At 38.5% G+C, this 19,958-nt stretch overlaps 1 protein-coding gene across 3 annotated transcripts in view; it reads right to left on the bottom strand.

The window, feature by feature from the left end:
- Positions 1-2,435: 2,435 nt before the first annotated feature.
- The window catches only part of TTC27 (tetratricopeptide repeat domain 27), a 138,493-nt gene continuing 120,970 nt past the window's right edge, over positions 2,436-19,958 (bottom strand). For all 3 annotated transcript variants that reach the window (XM_075412725.1, XM_075412726.1, XM_075412727.1), the window contains 5 exons: positions 17,535-17,700; positions 11,191-11,388; positions 7,637-7,748; positions 6,920-7,020; positions 2,436-2,688 (listed from right to left, as the gene is read on the bottom strand). In XM_075412725.1, coding sequence (XP_075268840.1) covers positions 2,566-2,688; positions 6,920-7,020; positions 7,637-7,748; positions 11,191-11,388; positions 17,535-17,700 — 700 coding nt within the window. In that variant the 3' untranslated portion in view covers positions 2,436-2,565. The remainder of the gene's footprint in view (positions 2,689-6,919; positions 7,021-7,636; positions 7,749-11,190; positions 11,389-17,534; positions 17,701-19,958) is intronic.

Below are 19,958 nucleotides of genomic sequence, written 5' to 3'. Positions count from 1 at the left end.
GTTTTTGTGAAGTTTTAAAAGGCCCCTGTGACAAACTCCAAAGAAGGGGTATAGGCTCACCTTACATCTGAAGAAGATGAAAATGCCACTAATTCAAAGAAAGAGGAAGCAAGAACGTACCTGTAAGAGATTTGCATCAGGCGTTCAGTCTCATGGACGAAGTGACTGACATCTTTTGGGATGGGTATCTCTTCTGAAAAGCCAGTGTTTCCTGAACGGTGAGCCAGCTCCTGCCTCTCCATCCTCTGCACCATGTATATATTGTCTGTATGTATTGAAATTGTGTATTTTTAAGTCTCTGCAGACATCTCCCCTCTATTACATTAATTATGACAGGAAAACTGGTGTGCTGTCATAAGACTAGCCATACCACTCTTCAGGAACACACTGTCTGTGGATAGCAGCTTTCCCTGTATTAGGTCAAAGCTGTTTATATTCCACACATCTGCTAAGAGAGGGAAGCTCAAACAAGGAGAAAATCCATGCTGAGAAAACACTTGAAGTACTGCAGGGGAGAGACACTGGAAGAGCAGAATGACTTTTTCATGTGACCACCTTAAGCAAAGAAACAAAAATGGTTTTCTAAAGAAAAAAAAAAAATCAAAAGGGAAAGAAAATCAAGGCCTTCTCAGAAACCTCTCTAATACTCTATATGAAATGTTAATTTACCATCTAGCATTATTAAATGTTAAGCAGAAGCCATTACACAAAACTGAATGTGACTTCATATTCTGCACCTCCTTCCAACCTTCAGTTATAAAAGTGTCTTGGGTAACCTCCATGGAAATTACTTGCTTTTAAATCAAGACAACTGAATTCACATCTCATGTTTTCAGGTTGATAGTCGGATATAGTTCTGGTTTAAAACTTGCCATAAGATCACAAGAAACCTAAACCCTTTTTTCCCCAAGAAAATTTTGTGCTGGGAACAAAACAATAGTTATAAAGATGTTTTTTTTCCCCTGTGAATAAGGTAATTCATATCAAAATACAACTATAAAAAAATAGTAGTGGTAGAAGTCTGTCATAAAACCCACAGCCTGTTTTTTTTCAGGCAGGTGGGCCCCTCACTATACATCGGAGCAAAATGGGAGTATCTCCAGCAAACTGACTCTGCACAAACTCTACTGCCTCCTCCCTTTCTAAGCCATTTCAATGACTAAGTGTTTTGGAGCCAGCTCTCCTTCGCTAGCAGGTAAACCCTTTGTTAAGATAACATTTGGGGGAACCTCATGTTAAAATACCAGCAGCAAAGAATTTACTCTCCCTTCTAAGCAGCTTTACAAGGATACAAAGCTTTAGAAAGGCATCAGGATGGTTTTCCCCTTCACACACCAAAATAACACACTCTCACTGCTGCTTCAAATCCAAGTAATTGTTTGGTTTCCTTTTACCTTCTGACTTTCTCTTCAGGGACAGTATTCTTGCCATTTAGTAACGGTATAGTTTTAACGACCGTACCACAGATGGTGCGCACCCAGAATACAGATAACCACATTTTTGAAGGCTTCAACATTCTCATACGGAAGAAAAGCCAAAGTTATGATGAGTGAGGAAACTATTTTGCATAGGTTTCTGGAAAACACTGAAAAAATCCTATTTTAAGAGGAGTTGTAGCAAAGATGCTTAAAGATGAAAGAATGCAAAATAGTCTAGATGAAAATAACTTCTTCAGGTGTAGTCAGATGTAAATATTTTAAGATTGCAGTTTTATTGCTGCCTTAGTGTGGGGAAATCCCCATGCCTGTAAAAGGCCCAAATGAAGTGCTAGCCTGTTGCCCATGGGACACAGGTTATGTATTTTTGAATAAAATAATACTGCTTTAAGTAATAACTGTTTGTAAATCCTAATGCAGCAAACATCCTGCTACTTTGATTGTATTACAAGAAAAACAAAAAAGACTAAATTCTTACTCTCAGGACCTCACTCCTACTACCCTGCAAGCAATTAACACCGAATTAAAATCGTAAAGTGCCTGACGACCTAGCAAGCCACCTCAGGCCCCGGCCCTGCCTGCAGCCCCCCAGTGCCCATGGTGCTCCCCGCCATGACAGCCTGCCCTCACCTCAGCTTCCCACCACTGACAGGCCTGCCTCACAGCTCCTCCGATTGGCCAGTACCAGGCAGACGCACCCTCCGATTGGCTGCGCGCCTCGCTGGTGAGGGCGGGTGATAGGCTGGGCCCAGCTCCCACCTCTGCTGCGTGGTTGGGCGTCTCCTCCCACCCTGGCGCCTCTCTGGCTCCCCTACCCACCACACAGGTGCAGGCAGAACTAATCCTCGATAATCACCTTACAAATACCAAATAAAAAATACCAAATAATAAATAGTAGCTCTCTTTCAGAAAATCTGGGCCTCAGGAACCAAAATACGCAATGAAAGCAGGTAAGAATCTTAAAACGCAGCCAGAACTCTGAAGAAAACCGACCACAAGAACAGCGCTGTACAGAAGAATGTTTATTGAGGGTGTTGTTGCGTTAGAATTGTTACCATCCCATCAGCAAAAGCTGTGGCAAAAGAAACACATCATTGTTGTCTTCCTGTCATGAAATCTGGTCCGTGTGTCAGCACTGGTCTCTCAGATGGTTGCTCAGTTCCTGAAGTTCAGCAATCATGTTGTCCATAGCTGTCACCTCATCAGCTATCTCGCTATGAACCTCATTACATGTTGCATCTACAAAAAGTTGCTGCATGACAAAAAGAAATAGAAAATTTTAAAATACACATACAGATTCTCTGTTTCAGTGTAGGGACAGAATACAGGAAGCTCATCACCACTATCCTGCCTTTTGTATTTTTGGTATCTATGATGGTATCTTTCTCTTTAAAAAGGCCATTTTGTGGCTAACAAACACAAGGTGCACATATACATATCTATCTATCTATCTATCTATCTATCTATCTATCTATCTATCTATCTATCTGCCACAGAATCACAGAATGTTAGGGGCTGGAAGGGACCTCTGTGGGTCATGTAGTCCAATCCCCTGGCCGAAGCAGGGTCACTTACAGCAGGCTGCACAGGACTGCGTCCAGGCGGGTCTTGAATATCTCCAGAGAAGGAGACTCCACAACCTCCCTGGGCAGCCTGGTCCAGTGCTCCGTCACCCTCAGAGGGAAGAAGTTCTTCCTCATGTTCAGATGGAACTTCCTATGCTTCAGTTTGTGCCCGTTGCCCCTTGTCCTGTCGCTGGGCACCACTGAAAAGAGTCTGGCTCCATCCTCCTGACACCCACCCTTTAGGTATTTATAAACATTTAGAAGGTCCCCTCTCAGCCTTCTCTTCTTCAGGCTGAACAAGCCCAGCTCCCTCAGCCTTTCCTCATAGGAGAGATGCTCCAGTTCCCTCATCATCCTTGTATCTGCTGGACTCTCTCCAGTAGCTCTTCCTCTTTCTGAACTGGGGAGCCCAGAAGTGGACACAGCACTCCAGATGGGGCCTCACTAGGGCAGTGTAGAGGGGGAGGAGAACCTCCCTCGAACTGCTGGCCACACTCCTCCTAATGCACCCGAGGACTCCATTGGCCTTCTTGGCAGCCAGGGCACACTGCTGGCTGATGGTCAACCTGTCATCCACCAGGACACCCAGGTCTCTCTCCACAGAGCTGCTCTCCAGCAGGTCCACCCCAAGCCTGTACTGGTGCATGGGGTTGTTCCTTCCCAGGTGCAACTTGCCCTTGTTGAATTTTATGATGTTCCTCTCTATCCAACTTTCCAGCCTGTCCAGGTCTTGCTGAATGGCAACACAGCCTTCCGGTGTATCCACCACTCCTCCCAGTTTGGTGTCATATATATACACACAGACCTGGGGTCTGTGCCACCCACCTGATATTTTGCCAAAGGGGCCGAATCTTCCTGTGGACGCTGGATTTCTGCTCTGACCTGACTGCCTAAGCTGAGTCCTGATCCCATCAAAAGTAAAGGACTTCACCATGAAACTCAAATTAGAAGAGCATCTCACATACTGTTTACAGTTTAGAAACCCACCTGCGGACAAATTAGTAGTTGTGAATTTTAATGGCCATTTTTCCCAGTGTCATATTCTGCTGTGTCATTTTCTCCAAAACCAACAATAAACATGTTTTAACATTTGATGTCAAGACATGCGTGGATGGAGACATTAATCTGTGTGTAATTAAACTATACAAGAGCAAACAAAACACTACAGAGTAATAAAAATAGTTTGTTCTTAAAGACCTTCAGACATTAATAGAAACACAAAGCAGCTAACTCATGAACATTCATAATCTTCACATATTTACAGGGAAACCAAGGGAGAGGAATGCTAAATGACTTGTCTAAAGCCTGAGATACGCAAGCTCTGACTGGAGCTTTGTGCATGCTGCACCAGAACATGTTGCTATTGCAAGGCCGGGACCTGTCATCTGACTCAAGTATGACTTCAATATGGAGGCTGTGTGAGGTACCACGCCACAGAAATATGGTGGTGGGGGGGGGGACCCAAACATATGCTTCCCCTTTATTATGTAAAAGGAGAGTGATTCACACTTCATTCGACACAAACAAAAAAGCCTATATTTAGAGACAAAAACAAATCAAGAAAACAAAAGTTGCTCTGGAGTACATCTGTACATCATTATATCATCAAAACATAATGGGACAATACAGATATGTATACAAACAAAAATGCACTTAAAAGGCCTGAACTAAGGTCTTCAATGTGCCTCAGAACAATGTTGTCACTGAACAAAGGAACATGTTACACAAAAATAGGAACATGTTCCTGCTACAAGGACAGGAACTTTTCTGACTTTCAGTCCAAAAACATCACACTGGCAACGTGACTGAAAAGTTTGGTTCTTTCTGGCAAAGACAGATAAATAAATCAGGATGATATAATTATTGGAACCTCCCCCTCCCCCCATTGAGAGAGATCTATTCAGCTGGATGCAGCCTGGGGAAGTTTCACGCACCATCATTCTTTGGGCTTTGTGCTCCATGTTTCCCAACAACAGTACCCATATTTCATGCATTTACGACACAGCTCCATGACCTTTCTCCTTTTTGGAGACCCCACCTGTCAGATCTGAATGATGCATGGGGGCAAGGAACAGAAGAGAGCCCGCTGTGCTATTTGCCAGAGCGTGCAAGTGCCCAGAAGGCTCTGTACAGAAAGAAGCCCATTAACAACGCTTTCAGTTGCAGCCTTCAGCAGACTGTGGGTGCATCATGAGTCTGGCACAACACAGGAGCTGGAATGTCGAAGATCCCAGGAAAGGCAAGAAGTCTGAGAAGCAACACTGTTTCACCTGTATGAAAACTACTGATTGGTTCCAATTGCATGCCCTGACTAAAATATTTTGGAATCTTATCTTTTACAAGTCACTTTCACTGTTCTTTCATTCCTTCTGAAATCTTAACTACCAAGTCTGCTCTTAGTCCGTGTTTTTAAGTGCTTTTCTCTGCTAAAAGAAAAAAAAACCCTGCACTAATATTGACTCACAAGGCAGCAAAAGGAGATGGTGTAGTCAAGCTTGGACAGGCATAAACAGTGCTAAACTGTTTGTCCACAGGATCTTACAGAAGATAACCAAGTTTTCAAACCACAATATACTTTGGAAATTCAATATGACTTCAACTTAAAAACAAGATGGCATCTTGGAAAGTATGCAAAGACAATGAGGTCACACAAAGAACACCATCTCTAACATGTCAGTTTTCTCACAAGTGCCATAAAAGTTAGAGGGACCATTATCTGCCAATAATACAGATGTTAGTGCCTACAGGAATTAAGAGCACAATTTGCTAGACTCACCTATTCTTAATCTTTCAGATACTGCATGATCTTGCATAATATAAACCACCTGTACTTGTATTTATGTCACTTATGTGAAGTAGTCTTGCCTTCTCTACAGTCATACTCAGTCTACCCGCTTTTTTTTTGTTTTTTAAACCATTTTGTGAATCACAACAAAACATATGTGTTTTGGCTTTTTTCACCACATTCCGAAGTATGCCAGTATCTAAAAGCACAGTTATGGAGCCAGCTTGTGTCTGCTTATACAACTTTCCTAGGCTTTTATCCTTAAAATTATAGGACTTGAAAGAGAGTGAGCTGAGTTTAGCACACTGATGACGGATCAGCACTTTGTAACACAAGCACACATGTTCTAAAACTTATGTTCTGTAATTCACATTTACTAAACCCCACACATAGCCAGGAAGAATACTTTCTTTAAGACATTAAGTGTATTTTGAATGAAAACGTATTCCAGATCAGTCCTCAGCTAAACAATGGCTGTGTCTCAGATTTTAAGATGCAAGGTAAAATTAGGACAATAATGGTGCAGAAACAGACTTGGCTCTTTGGATGCCTGGCTATGGAGGCCCAACTCCAAAAAACAAACATTTGATTCAAACATGATGACATTTTCCAATTAATTAATATCTGAATTGGTAGGGTATCCATGAAAACCTTATTAAAAATTAGTTCTCTCTTTTAATAAATAACTCTGTTTTTAAAACAATTCAAGTGATGCAAAGTAGTCCTGACACATTTTTGTCCTTTCCGCAGATTTATATCCATTCTTTCTGAGACTGCCCTGCTTCACCCATGACTACTCACATAAGGAACAGGTCTTGGAAATCACTGATTTCTTCCAAACATTCGAGTCTGTCTGCCCAACATTTTAAGTAAAATGCTAACTTACTCTAAAATGTCAATGCTATCTCTAGTGGGTTTATTTCAGTCAAAGCCTAGCAGGAAGAAGGGAAATAAAAGTCTACTTAAAACTGGAATCCTTAACAGCATAGAGGTGAATATCCATCTGCTGGTGCACTGGGACAGGCAGGTATTATTTGATCTATAAATGACTCAAAACAGAGAAATGGTTTCTGGCAACAGAACAAAGATTCCTAGCTTTCAAACAAAAATGCCTACCTTTCAGACATTCCTACCTTTGCCTTGGATGACAAGCCACGTAAGTTGAGCCGAGCTGAAGAAAGTATCTGCAAAGCTTCCTGATGATTAGACTTGTTCTTGCTGCATTTTATAGCCACTAGAATCCAAACACAGAAGAAAAGGATCCCAAAACAAAACAGCATTACCTCTATTACAATAATCTTTCAACAACATTTAATTAAAAACATTGATACCTTCCACAGACAATTTTTTAAGGTAATATCCCCAAAAAGAAAGATAAAGAAAAAGAATTCCAAGTAATTTTGAGAAGATAACTCTAAATGCAACAGGTATATGTATCCTTCTTAAACACAAATATCACAGCACAGTGAATAGTCTTACCGAGTCTAAGTTTTGTCCATCTCCTGGCTGGCACAGTCAATCAAACTTATGTGATGATTTGAGGACCGAGATGAACGACAGATGCATCTTCACTTGCATTATGAAATTGCCAGACCATGAAATTAATTCAGTCCTTGTTTACCAGTCATATGTTTACTAGTCATATGTTTACTGACTCACCCAACATGACTCCTGCCTCATTCCAAGTATATTTTCATCTGCACCATCAGAATGATGCTCTCTGTTAGAGGACTCCCAATAGGAGGAATAAATATAATGGGTAAAGTATAATATTATTTTGTTACTAAGCTTAGTAAATATTCGCTACACCCTTCATGAATAATAAAAGTTTTTTTTCAGGTAGAACATACCATGTGCAATCTCTATGGCTCCTTTCACCACTTCCTTAAAAGTAGAAACATCTTTCTCCCAATCACTTGATTGAATTTCACATTTATGTGCCTTAGTGAGACACTGCAGTGACTGAAAGGAGGAAAAAAAATGATCAGTATGTGAGAAAACAAACTAGGAGATAAATTTAGTTTTAAGTATTACGAAATAATAATGCTTAATCCAGAAAATGAATGCATCTTTACTTTGCTTGATTTCCTGTGAGTTGGAGCCGTGTCCTTCTCTGTAACAGTAAGCACCAGCTGTAACACAGATGTTCTTCACCAATATTGCATCTTAAGTATGAGAGGCATATAAAGTAACATGTGTCTAATTTTTATCTTTTAAAAATCTGTCTAGACTGATGGATGTGACCCATGTTTGCCAAGCTGTCATAATTAAATGCACATGAAAAAGTGAAAAATACTTGTACTCACACTTTGAACAGTAATTTTGTACCTAAAAAATTTGTAACTGAACACATCAAAGCTTTCTTTCTGTATATATATTCTTGGCGAATAACATATTTTACAGATGTAGCTATTAGCTGCCATACTGCTCTGGCTCTTAGTGTGAACAGGAAAAAATAAATGTAAACAATATGAAAGGAGGGTCCCATTAAGAAAAAAAAACATGAAAAGTTTGAGCAGAAGAAATTAACTTTTGCTTTCAACTTTTGTTTTCTTTCTACAGCATCAGAATTACAGAACAAATACATGTCAGAAGTTACATGGCTTGGTTCAATGACAATTTTTTAATTACCTTTTTAAAGAGTTTAAAATAATAGTAATAAAAAACTTTCAGTGCGGTACGTGTACATGAGTGCAATAAAGACTTCCGGTTGCTGAGCAAAGACATGTTACATCTGGGGGCTGTTACCCCAGAAACTTCTACCTTGTCTCTCCCACCAGAGTTCCAATCACTATGGCATGGGCGATTGAACTGCTTATGCTGCTGTAAATTGCAGTAAAGGTGTATTAAGTCAAACCAGAGCAAATTATTTTTTTCCATAATAACCTAGGTTATCATTGGCAGTAGTTCTGGCCAGCAGAGGCAAGAACTTCATTTTTACAGCAGTCTGATGTCAATCTGCACATGTTTGAGAGCAGCAAATTACGGGAGTTTTGCTGACAGATGTCAGGGAGGGGAAAGAATTCAAAGTTTAGTGGGCTGTTTGTTTGCACTTCTAGAACCTGGAATTAATACTGGAAGGAAACAGTTATGAGCTGGGGAAAGTTCAAGGAACAGAAGGGTTTCATGGCCTGCTTATGGATCAGCAGGAAACCTGAAAGCTGAAAAGGTTCCTTGGTGGGAAAGGGGTGGACTGGACTGCATTCAGCATAGGATAGAACGAAGTACTGAATGAGGTGGCAGGTCAGATACATAAAAGTGTAAGAGTAAATATATGCTAAGCTAAAGAAAAAAACACCACAAACCCAACACTTCGATAGTTTTACACTCTTAACTTGTAAATCCTGTCTGACTTTGATTAAATTTACAAAGCACTGTTGTGAATTGTAACTGTAGACTCTTGTGCATCAGATATAGCAGCAGAGCAGAAAGGTAAAAAAACCAACAACCAACCCACCCTTTGCAACAGCCAGACATACAAGATTTTCTTTCAAATGGAATGTTAGGAACAAAATTGTTTAAATGTAATTAAATCTGCACTAAATCAGGTATTACATTATGGAATAAAGGTCAAACCCTATATTTGTAAGGAGGTACATGACACTATGACAGATCTGTTCCCATCTCTTCGTCCTGTGATGCCACAATATAGTAAATAATGCCCTTTCAGAATTCATTGACTTTTTGCATAATAAATGTGGGTGGAAAACTGCAACGATACATCTGGAATTTTTCTACAGGTAGTTAGATTCACTTAATATCTGACTGACACATGATGGTGCTTGTGGCAGTGAAGCCAATAAATACTGGTTTAAACATTTTTACTGATAATAGGATAACAGAAAAGCTACCAGTGATTATCTAGTGTATGGTAAATTAATTTTTACATTGTAAATTAATATATGCTGTGGCTGCAGGCAGTTTTGCTCTTCCAAGGTCTATACCTATGGTACGGTCATACCAGGATACTTCGATACACATGTAAGCATACATTAAGCATTTATAAATGTCATTTCATTTTGCAGGGCAAGCTAGCCCGTGTGTTCCATAACCAGTCTGATTAGGAAACGCAGTTAAAGTCCTGTCTACTCTACAAATTGAAACCATGTTTTTAACTGGGTTAGTGAAAAATAATGTGATGTAACCAGATTCTGAAACGATTACATTTATAGTATAGACAGGGCCTCTGCTACTTTGCATGTCTGAGTAAGAATTTGAGGATATATGACAGGATATTGCAGTGTCTGTATTTCTGAATTCTAAATAGGCCAAATCCCTTTTATTGTTCAGCTGTAAAGAAAAATAAGGAAGGAAAAAAGGGAGGAATTGGAGGTATAAAGGACACCAGCAATGACTAAACAAGGCATTCCACAAGGCAGAGCATAAAGAGGAAGGCAATGAGCAAGGCCCAAATAATTCTAAGTTTAACCCCACAGTCATTTAATTTGTAGGCCCAACCATCTGCCTAACATGCTTGACATCAAGTCACAAGCAATCCTCCAGACTCACAATTTTGCCCAGACCAAGGGATACCCCCATTAGGAAACACATACTGAATGATGACATTGTGTATTTTCAGCTTCATTGAAGATCTGATAACCTATAAGTATTTCTGGAGTGTACAAGGCTATTTGAATTTTGGAAATTTATCACCAATTGCAAAGCACACTCTAGCAATACAACAAAGTAAACACTTCCAGCAGCACAGAGTGGTTATTTTGAAAATGCAATCAACTGGATTACCTGGGAAGTGACAGGAACAAGAGACAGATCTTAATGTAGCTAAACCACAGATGGGTAAAGAGAAACCAATGGTTTAACAGCTAAGAATTAAATAGCATTATTTAATCCCATATTAAGCTAAGTAAGGACAAAGCACTTTTACTCTGGGAACCCTTAACTGTGGTATAGACCTTAAATGCATTTTCCCTTAGTGATTGCAAAGAATATATATGGCTTATTATGCCATTAGATCATGCCATTAAGATCCACTTTTTTCCAGAAGCTGCAATATCTTGACTTCAGAATCAAAGCTTCCAATTTAAAAAAAAACCCACCACCATTAGATTACAGACATCAGATTGCTGTCAAGAAAATTTTCGGAACACAAATCCAAGACAACGCGCATACGCTGTGATAGGATGTTTTTAAATGAAATACTGATAAAAGAGAGAGATTTTTTAAAAATCCACAAAAACTGATGTAAAACATCTTGCTCCTGCTAGATAACAAAAACGTGCGCTGTAGGAACATGAAAAGCAGAAAATAAGCTTATAGAAACACTGAAGCAAAAGAGGTCTGGAACAAGAGCATGTCTTCCTCTAACACTATAGTTTGTTAGCGAACAGAAGGTTTGTACCAGAAGTGTGTATCCATAAAAACATATACTTCACAACACAGTTACCTTTTCAATATCTTCACCACTATCGTTCTGTCCATTTCCATAAAGTTGGGCATAAAGTCTCCAGATCTCCCCATCATTTGTCACTCGTGAAGTCACTCTGCCCAAGAGCTCTCGCAATTTCCCCTTCAATCCACTTGCGACCTCTCCAGCGCGATCTGCCATGCCATCCACTACCGCTCTGACCAAAATAGCCAGCACCTTAAAAGAGCAGCAGGAAAGAGCTTTTATTTCAACCCACATCAACATTAGTATATATAATGATATCTGTAATATTTGGTCTCTATTAATGATTCAATAAAATACAAATATAGTACCATACAACTACAGACTTTACTAAGAAATACATTATTAGGGGAGTAATTCAACTAATTTAAACTTCATCTACAAGATTCCGTGGTTGGTGAAGATAAAGAGGCCAAAGAGCTAAGACAGAAATTTGGGTTACCAGAACAGGCTAGAAAAATAATGGTATAGGAAACTGTGGCAGTATCCTGAAGATATTTTCACCTTACAATACAGTTATAAAAATATCAGTAAACAGGCTGAACCAGATTAATTCAGGTTACAGAAGACACAGTTGTTTACAGGACCTCTATTTAACTGCCTGCAGAAACTGAAAGATGTATAGTGGATGAGACGTGAACTGGAAGGCAACTGAATACCACCTTGGGAAAGTCTGCGTTCACTGCACTTCTAGTGAATTACTAGTCAAGTCAGTTCAATCAGACTTTTTACAAGTACTCATTTAATGGCCGTACTTTCTGAGTCACTGGCTTGAGAATGTGGGATCTGTCCTGCAGAAATGCTGAGGACGTGCAGCTGCTGATGAACTCTATGGGAGCTGGGCTTTGTGTATGAAATGCTACATAATACCAAGTGTCCCTGAAAAAAACACGAGTCTGTGTGTCCCAGCCTGGACATTGAAAATTAGAAAACAGTTTTGCTGTGCCTCAGCAGTTCCTTCTCAATAAAATAAGCAAAAGGAAATGTACATTAAGACATTGAATCATATGGTGAATCAGACGAAAGTAAAACCCAGAAAAGCTGTGGCTTAGTAAGTGAGAACTACTTGTTCTCTGTAGTGTGTAAGAGACAGAGATTGGGGAAGAAATAATGCAAAAAACAAAATGGAAGTTTCATAAGGCTTGCATTCAAGATAGGCTGGTAAGGTGTATACAAACACCTTCATGCTGGTACTTCCTAACTTGTGAGGCTATCACTTGGCAACTTTAATGCTTCAACATTTTTGTCCACGTGATATTAATACTTACAATGAAATCAGATTAATCGCAATATTAATATCAAGACAATAATAAAACAAACTTCAAAATTATCTGTGAATAGCCCTAAACCACACAAATACACCACTACTCCAGTAAAAGTAGGACGGGGTGCATCCTCATAAACCAAGATGTAGTTCACTGGCAGAAAGTAATGCAAAAATTATGACAGTATCAAAGTATATTACACTTAAAATAAAAACATATGCAGTTTAGTATTTGTGATGTCCTTTTCCTAAAACAACTTTTCTTCTATAGATTGACTTATTAACATGCATCCCAACAATTAATTACTGAGTTCTATCGGATATAGAAAGTCTCTGGCAAAACAACCCAAATAAATCAAAATGGCTGATGATGTTACAAAATAAATCTATGTAACAGAAAAAGTGAAAAAAAAATATACATCTCCCTGGTATCTTTTCAGAATCAATATGAAATCACTGTAGCATCCAAACATCAGCTAAACAGCTGCCTCCTCCTCCCCCTCCCAGCTGTAACAATATAGCCCTTATAAAATGATACTGGCTGGTCTTTTCTGCTAAAGAGCTTGGATTTTCATTTAAGATGATAGAAAATATGATCAACCACTAATAGTCCCAAAATTATGAAACTTCTATTACATTCACAATTTGGAATCTAAGGGACTACACCCCATCCTTAAATGAATCAGGTTTTCTGTGATGATTTGCTAGTGAAACACCAGCAAGTTATTGATATTTCTGTTACTATAGCATTGTAATAAAAAACATAACAGAGGTGCAAGAAGAAACCTAAAACTACTTTCTCTTTTGAAAAGGAACTAGAACTGGTCCTGGGGATTCATATATACATGTATGACTTCTCATTCAAATCCTCATTTTAACAAAATTGTTACTCAAAGTCCAAAAAGTTAGTTCATGTGAATATCATGTATAGTTATCGAGAGTTTTAAAGCCAATGATATTTTGTTTGCACATGAAAACAAAGTTTCCTCAGTCAGTAGGATTTAGCAACTGAAAAATTACCCATATTCCCATTGAGTTCAGACTTCACTTACACTTTCATCATTATAATCTATCTCCTTTTTTTGTAATTCATCATGTAAGCTTTAGCACTACTGCAGTTAAAATAAAACTAGTGTGAAGGCTGGATGAAAAGGTCCATTAAACAGTAATGAATCATTAATGCTACTTGGCTGTGCCCATTTGTTAAACAAAGCTATTTCAAATTGCAAGCGAATTGTGCTAATCATCAAAAAGTATTAGTTTACCAGAGATTTCCATTTTAGATGGTTGTCTTATGCATTAAATTTTAATTTATACCTTAGTGAGATTTTAATCTGCCATACATACTAAACTACTAAAAAACGACTAAAGCAACGCTTTGTTGCCTAGAACAGGATCCCACACAAGCAGCAAGCTTTTTTTTTTTTATGCCTCGTTTAATGAACTGGGCTCCATATGACCACTATGCAGAGAGTTTGTGTTTAGTATGACATCACACCATCTGCATTCATACTTCTCCTTTGTGTTTGTGAATAACGTGTGTTTACTAAAAACTGAACAAAAACCACCATGGGACAAAACCTTAGAAACAAATCCAATCACTTTTAAATGCTGCAATTGCTGTCAGTTAATCTCATTCCACAACTTTCTCCAAACAGCTCCTCTGGTATAAAAATTCACTTGATCAAACCATTTTTGGAAGCTTCACTAATACTAATCAAACTTGACAGTGCTCAAGTAAGAACAGAACCCTCAGATATCAGATCCAAAATGACAAACCTGCAGCCCAATGAGCTCTCCCTCTGCCCCCCTCAAATTAAAGCTTTATAATAAAGACAATTGTCATCAGTGAGCTACTTAAAAGAAACAGAGCTCCAGAAATTCATTCCTACCCTCGCTCCTCAAAATCCCCTTGGAACATGCTCTTGCAGCCTTCTACTAGAAACAGTCTGGCAATACGAACCACTGAAATGAGGACGATATTTGATGGAAAGGGTAACTGCTAGATCCTCAAGAACACATAGCTGCAGAGACGAACCATTTGTCCATGCTGCTGAATTCATATTCTTTGTCAGCACAGGATGAAGATCTGGTTTCTGAAAGCAACGTAGCAAAACAGCTTTCCTGCCCACAAAATAACTTTGTCAGGACCGCAACTTTCCAAGTAAAAAAGACTGCTTGCCTCCACCAGCATGCATGTGGTGCAAAGTAGTGTGGTCAGCAGTTGCAGAAATCTTTCAGCTATATTTACCACCTCAGACTAATAATTCAGAGGCTAAATGGATGATTATAACAGGTAAGTCTTTCTCTTTGGGTCCTTCTCGGTGACTGATCTACTAGGTGAAACTACAGATAATTCAGTGAGCCTTTATCTTTTATTACATAACATTTATATTAAAGGTTTTCAAGGAATATTTCTCAGTAGGTTCGTGAACATTAAAAGGTAAAAGGAATATAGAAATCTCAAGAATTGTAAGAACCAGTAAAGAAGAAAGGTAAGAAAAGCATGCTTATAATATTTAAGGGGAATACCAGGAAACTGAGACTTTTAAAATTATGTCCCTTGTTGTAATCTTCTAGTGCATTGCTGCTCATTTATAGAGAGCCCTTAAGCTTTTCTTTGTTCAATTCTATCTGAGAATCTGGACATACATATCTGCAAGCCTTATGATATCCTGATCTTAGAACCTTTGCCACAAGGATGACATCATTAAATAACTAGAATAGCTTCAAAACAAAATTTCCCAAAGCTGCATTCTATACTCAGAAGTCTGGTACAGAGAGACAGCAATGGCCTAACAGAAATCACAGATGAAGCTATGAATGCCTTACTGTTACTAGAAGAAATTAGTGATTTACAAGTATCACTTCACACTATGCTGAAATAAAATAAAAAAAAATCCGACATAACTACACTAACCAAGGACATTTCAAATTCTATAATCAGTTGCACACTCTTAATTGATGCACTCAGTTTCACAAGGGGTATTCTGCAACAATGACTATGCTAAAAGTGATTGGCTTTCTGTTTTCACAAAGACCTGGAATGAATGACTCAACTCGTTTCTTCCAGTGCCATGTATGTATATTTTTCTGGATTTTTAAATTCCTACCTTCTTTCTCACCACTATCTCATCTAGCTTGGTACCCTATCAATTAAAATGTACAACAACTACAAATACCAAATATAACCTGAGAGAAGATCATACTATTTTGCATGGAAACAGAGGTGTATGCTACCACTTACTCATGTTCCATGATTTTACTTTGTTAAAATACTATTGCACAAGAGGGTTATAGAGCATCTCTATTTAAAACAGGCCAGTTGGCAAATGGAAGAGGCTCATAGATTAATGGTGAGCTTTATATACAATCTCAGCAGAAGCTTTTAGTTTTATGTGCCTTTTTTTTGTTTTGCTATGGGAATACTCTTTTGTTCCTTGTAAGAATATTGATTAAAGCCTTTATGAAATTCTTTAATCAGGGTCTGAGGTTTTTCTAGTAAAATCCTTCTAACTGAGGAAACTGTATTAGAAGTTATACCAAAACCCACAAAGCACTTTATATATCAGAAGCCAAAGTTAAAATTAGGAAGAAAAAAAAAAATTTACGTTTGATAGCGTATATATACTTCTGTAAAAATGATAGAAATTGTAAGAGAACAAGACAAAAAAAAGTTAGACAATTAAAATAGAAATTTAGTGCAATATCCTCAAATATTTTAATATCTTACATAAAATTTGACAAAACACTCTAACAGGAGTCTATATCATCTCAAAATATCTAAAATGGACAAATACATGTAGAAAGTTCCATTCCCAGTCAGCTTGCAATCTGAATAAAATAATACAGTAGACCACCCCTAAAAATGTTATTTAAATTAACAATTGAGAAAAAAGCTCTTTACCATCTTTACCATATATGAGCCTATTTTGCACAGACACTTTTTCTGCAAGAGAGTTTGAGATCTTTTAACGTTCAATCATATCAAGCCCAAAAGTTTTTACTCATACGGAACGTTACTCTGTGCATTGTTGGCTTTATAGCAGTAAGTACTGTACTCACATACGATTTGTTACTAAAAAGCAATCTGAAAACAGTTTTTAACATCCCTGCCCTCCACAAACAAATGAGATGTTTCCACAACCATAATTAATTCTATTTGTTCTCTCTCCTCATCACTGGGCTCAAACTCCCAAGATCCAGGAAAGCTACTTTTAATCATTGTATGGGATAAGAAACACGCTCTTGGGATCAATGACCAGCAGCAGCTGGATCCTCTTACCCTGGTACTACACACAAACTCCCTAAGAGCTCATAAGCTCTTCAGTCAGATCCATTAATATTGCAAAGGCTTTTGGAGATGTTTCACTACTCTGCTTAAGGGATTCTTTGGCTTGCCTTTCAGATTCACCTTGCTATTTTCACTGGGTGTACAGAACCCTGCGTGGATCAGGACCTGGTTTTAGGCAAGGTAACATCCCAGCTGAAGCTGTTAACGTAGGCTCTCTGGATTTTGCCCGGAGTGTACATTTACAAATACGGAAGTTAACTGAACTTAACTGGACTACAGTGAAAGATGAGCAAAATACTTCCTTTATTTTTCTGTGTTCCAATTATTAAGAATCAATGTTCTGACTGTAATACATTCAATCTATCAAACATAATTCACTTTCAAAGGCTTCTTTGTGGAATTTTCAAACACATGGGAAAAGCTTAGCCTTCTCTAAACCAAGCAATTTATACTATTCCTGACACGAAGATCTGCAGGAACAATACAGAAAGATGGGGTTATGCATTGTGTTTTATTTAAGAATAGAACTTAAAACTGCAAGGCTCATATTTGTCCTTCCACAAAGCCTGAGGCAATCTCAATGAAAAGTTTCCTTTTTTTTTTTTTTCTGTTTTTACTTTTAAGTTTTACAGTCCAGATCTCTAAAAATTAAATGGCTTGCCTACATAACTTCACTGGTATGTGTACTATCATTACTGATACCATTATCAGCAGAAATCTCTCTCTGTCTCACAAGAAAAGTTAATGAGTGTGTAGGACAACTTAACATGAAAACTTCCCCACCTGTGTATCCTTGTACTTTTCTCTTAAGTCCATGAGCCGGTGATAAGCTTTAATCGCTTCTGAAAACTCTCCAACATCTGTACTGGTGAGAAGATAGTTCTCCCATATTTGCCAGTGCTCATAGTTGCACTTGAGAGCTTCTTGCAGGGTTCGAAACGCTTTGATTCTAATCAATAATAAAAGAGAAGAATAGAAACGAAGATTCTATATTAAAGATTTATGATATTGACTCATTTTATCACACAAAGCAAGTTTACTTAACAAGAACAGCTTTTGTGATTTATTTTAAACATTTGCTCATGGTAAACAAGCATATCCATTGCACAGAAGCCCAGCATTTTCAACTATTTTTTTCTTATGTCAGCAGCAAGCTATACTTAAATTCTCTGTTCTCTGACGCTATGCTGCTCAGTACAAACGTGTCAAAGTGGTCCCAAACACTCTTCGGGTCCTTCACCAAAGGTGCTGCCCAGTGAATCATCTCATACTGGCAGGAGAAAGAGCTGCGGAGTAAAGGTGGACAGAAGAATTCCTACAAAGTCACTGTCAAGTCAGGAAGCATCTTTATTTTTTGATATGGATCCACTGCAGGCAACTCTTTACTATTCCCTTACTCAAGGAGAGAGGTAACGGCATTCTGTGGTAAGGAACATAAGACAGTGGCCAAGTCAAGAACAGGGGCTCAAAGCAGCTGACCTACAGCTTACAGAGGTATGACCTCCTGCACAACATTCAACCAATGCTGCCAGAGAGGCAGCAGGAGTAAGAAGAATTCATTCAATCCGAAGTGTATGTTTATGTTGGTAAGGTCTGGGTGTCTCTGTTTAAAGCTTTAAACATACTGCCAAAACTTTCAATAAATTCAAAACTTTAAAAAAGCTTTGCTAGAGAATCAGAATTATAGGGTTCTTAGGACTTTAAGAGATTGAAGTTTACTCTCAGCTGGACAATATGTAGAAAAAATGCAAAGGAATAAATTCCTTTAAATGAAAACTTGAAACTGAGTTTGCCCAGCCTGGTAAAAAATCTTTGGGGAGATACGGCAATAAATCTCTTCTTAATAAGGATCATCTAAAGATGGCTTGCTATCAAAATTTGCAGTTCACTTGCTCTATTGCTTGAGTAAGTTGCTAAAAGTGCTGTCTCCAAAGAAAGACAGCTCAAAGAAATTGTTGGTTGAGTTTCATAAAGAGGGTCCAGGAGAGTGTAATTATCCCAGCCAGGAAAAAAGAATATCTAAGTAATGGATCAGGCCATTAAAAATTTGGAATGGCTGGGTCAGGGAAAAATGTAAATAACTGCCAGTCTAAGCCCATAGTATTAAAAGAGTTATCAACTAAACACAAAGAAAGCTGACTTGATAGAGCAAAATTATTGAAGGAAAACAGGTCATCTGGCATAGCCACAGCAGAAATGGGCCACAGACAGGATCTTCCCACGTTCACTCCCCTTTTCTCTCTCTTCTGATATACTAATATACTGATATACGTGATGCTGGCAATTAAATGTACTAACAGTTGGGTCTCCTCCACTGTTAACAGTCTTACTAAGGGATTTCAGACCCCGATTTTGATAGACTATATTAGAAAAGAACAGAGACCCACTCCTTCCTCTGTAGATTTTGCTACAATGGAAGCTGGGATCCACCACAGCTCTCTGACAGGCTGGAAGATGCTCTGGCTGACTGACGTACCCCAATCACCTTGAGAAACCTTTTTTGAAATTGCTCTTTGATATCTGCAGGATTAGCCTATATGATCTCCCCCATCTTCTCAAAAGAGTTAGCAAGTTATCAGGAGGGCAGATGCCAATCAGATGGAACTGTGAAATGTAGACAAGATACCAGAGGGATGGGATGGAAATTGTACTCCTCAAATCAACACTATTGCTACACTAATAAAGTCCTCTAGGTTCTCAAAACAAATCCCCTATGTATTTAACAAATCATATAATGATGGAGTATCCTTAACCAGGGCAACAGTTAAACCAATTCATATCCAAACAGGAAACAGTAGGCAATACCAGTGTGTCATCCTGTCTTGGAAACCAGGAATCTTTCACCCAAAGGACAGAGGGCCAGTCCTGGTTCGTTCTGAGAAATACGAGATCTAACTTTCAAAGGCCTCCTGGCACCCAGAGCAGTTTTTCTGGTAAACTGAAGAGTAGAGTATGTTTCCAACACAATTACTTTTTCTGGAGGAAATTCAGAATACACAAAACTTGTGGACTCTTAAAAAGCAAACAAACCAAAAAACAACACAACCCCTTTCATCTGGGTGTCAGCAGGTTGTTCACATACACTTTCAAAAAGACTCACACGTTTTATATTTGTCCATTGTATGAGACTCTGCTAAGCCTTACCCAAATGCACAGTCCTCGAATGGGACTGGTTTAAGTGTCTGGTTGGGGTAAAGCTTGATTTTG

The sequence above is a fragment of the Opisthocomus hoazin genome, chromosome 2, assembly GCF_030867145.1.
Source record: "Opisthocomus hoazin isolate bOpiHoa1 chromosome 2, bOpiHoa1.hap1, whole genome shotgun sequence".
In the NCBI taxonomy this organism is placed as follows: Eukaryota; Metazoa; Chordata; class Aves; order Opisthocomiformes; family Opisthocomidae; genus Opisthocomus; species Opisthocomus hoazin.
Note: the sequence above shows the minus strand (reverse complement) of the source record. Positions and strands in the feature narration are given on the sequence as shown.